The sequence below is a fragment of the Dysidea avara genome, chromosome 4 (genome assembly GCF_963678975.1).
Source record: "Dysidea avara chromosome 4, odDysAvar1.4, whole genome shotgun sequence".
In the NCBI taxonomy this organism is placed as follows: domain Eukaryota; kingdom Metazoa; phylum Porifera; class Demospongiae; order Dictyoceratida; family Dysideidae; genus Dysidea; species Dysidea avara.
The window spans coordinates 4,895,245-4,897,774 of NC_089275.1; the positions used below are offsets into that span (position 1 = coordinate 4,895,245).

Below are 2,530 nucleotides of genomic sequence, written 5' to 3' on the forward strand. Positions count from 1 at the left end.
AGTACCAACTGAAACTATTATTACTTTCCCCTACCAATCAGTAATCCCGTAATCAATCATATTGTATAACATATTGCATGCGTGCATATGTGCGTTAATCCTCAAACTGAGGCCACACATTTTTGGAAAATAATTAATAAATAGATCGTCTACCTTCAAACAAGCGTAACTAAATAACAACTAAAATAATTATGTTTGTACTGAGAGTATTTTCTTACTATGAGATAGCATTTTTGCTGAGCACTATGGATCGTGGTAATGACTCACTCACCTGCACTCTACATTTGGAATTTTCAACAAAAGCAGAGAAGCACCAAATAGCTGGTAGATTTTTTGAACCAACTTCCAACTTTTGGTTCAATAACTATTGCCTAACTTATAATGAAGCCCTACCTACATCACTGTATTCCTTGTACTAGCTACTCAGTGATGCTGCTGAATGTACCCGCTCATAAGTAACTCCATAATTATGTTTGCAACTTTGAAGCAAGAGTGGTCATGTAAGCTATACAAGTGCATCAAAAGCAAAATTTTAATTTTCCTGCATTGCTATTTTGAACATTGGTGGATGAAAACTAAAATTGGTGTGGCCTAAGACATAGACTTTCTATAGTTGCAAGGGGTGAAACTTGTGGTAGGTGATGTGTGCCCACATGCCATTTTATTATACTACAGTACTTCTTTACACACATTTTATTGAAGTTCTAAAGCTAAGCTACTCATAGTTCCACACTTCAACTAGCTAGTTATGTCTACAGTTTGCTAACTTGAAAGAAGATACTATCATCTTTGAGATACTGACATGTGGAAGTGACCTTAAGGAGGGCTTCATTCAAAGCAAACTTTGTATATCCCCACCCATTGGTAGCTCTGCCACCATCAGTGATTCTAGTGGTATACTTATCACCAACATGATCATTGTATTCCAGTGTCCCTAAATCATGCTCGCAGTCACTGATCTGGTTCAACAGTTTCACTTCAAATTTTCCTCTCAGTGGCCATGTTAGATCATCATCATGTGGACCCTTCATGAGGTACAAGAACACTGACATGTGAGTTCCTTCACCATCACCACAACCAGCAGGGTCAACTCGTAGACACATCTTATAACCCTTATAATGAGAATAGAAGGAGTTACTAAACCATACTTCAGCATCCCTCTTCTTCTTAGCAAACTCCGGCAACTTCACAATCACAGGGCACAACTCATTATCTGATGCTGTCATCATTGATAATGGCTCTAACTGCATAGACAAGTCGCTTCTGACAGGATTTCCCTTGATCACATCTCTTATGGTAAGCTGATACACAAGTTGCTCTAAATTCCTCAACCTTTTTACACTCAAAGCCAAATGCTCTTCAGCATTCTCCTTGTTGTGCTGCTTCAAATATTGACGCTGCACTTTCTCTTTGCACCCAATATTGTGAAACTGACAGTGGGCTATTTCATAAGGGCATACTTCCTCGTGATTTTGCAAATTACGAATTTCTCCTTCCCATGTACACCCTTCCTCGTGATTAGTGCAGTATATGGTGAGCCCCTTTACGTCACGATCCTTTTCCAGGTTACGAAAGCTTGGAAACTCTTCGTTACGGCACATGGGACAAGCAGTGTGGTCGGACGTCTTTGTCTGATCAACACAAGTCTTACAGAAAGTGTGTCCACAGCACACACTGAGGTGAGGATCTCGACTGGCCAATTGACATATTTTACAAACGAGGCGATCAGGTACGTCAGTAGTAAAACTGTAGTCGTAACCTCCAGCAGCCATACGTTGACTCCGCGTACACTTCTGTCGCCCTCAAAATAAGGTGTGGCGATGTGGCACCACCTATATCACGTGCTAATTTAAAGTTGCGAAGTTGCTATTGTTCCGGCAGCCAGAAATGTTTTGTCAGGGCTATTGTTCTGGCAGTCCACTAGACTTCTCTCAACATCAAGCACACTAGTTGTATGCTATGCCCCGAGTATTCAACTTTAGGGCACGCATCTAGTAGGTTACCCCGAGGATTCGACTTTAGGGGACGTGTCTAGTAGGTTGTCCCGAGCATTCGACTTTAGGGGACGCGTATAGTAGATTGCCCTGAGCATTCCACTTTGAATCTCGTTATGTGCAGACTTTGGCTATTGCTTTGTTCACCCAAGTTGAGTCCATAAGCGCCTCATAAAAATAATTACGCATATATGAGTCAGCATTAGCATAGGGCATTAGAAACCGATACTATAGTGATTTTGTGACATCATGGAAGAGAGAAGCATGAACAGAAGCAGAAAACTGTCTAATAAGCTGAGTTGACTGCCTTTGTTTGAGGTACAATGTGTGCACTCGTATTACCAAGTACTATGTTTTTCCTGTTTCTTGTCTACCCCTGGGAATAGCATATGAACAGAACATTGCTTACAATTCAGCCTTAAGTGATCAACATTAGGGGCTTGGAAATTGTTAGGTATATACAACATTACATAGTGTACTGCCATTAGGCCATGCAAGCAGACTTGATACTTGTTTCTCAACCACGGCATGCATTG

At 40.9% G+C, this 2,530-nt stretch overlaps 1 protein-coding gene across 1 annotated transcript; it reads right to left on the reverse strand.

Annotated features, from left to right (window-relative positions):
* Positions 1–752: 752 nt before the first annotated feature.
* On the reverse strand, positions 753–1,772 carry LOC136252833 (TNF receptor-associated factor 6-like). Its single transcript, XM_066045408.1, has one exon. The coding sequence runs from the start codon at positions 1,770–1,772 to the stop codon at positions 753–755; it is 1,020 nt and encodes a 339-aa protein (XP_065901480.1).
* Positions 1,773–2,530: the final 758 nt, after the last annotated feature.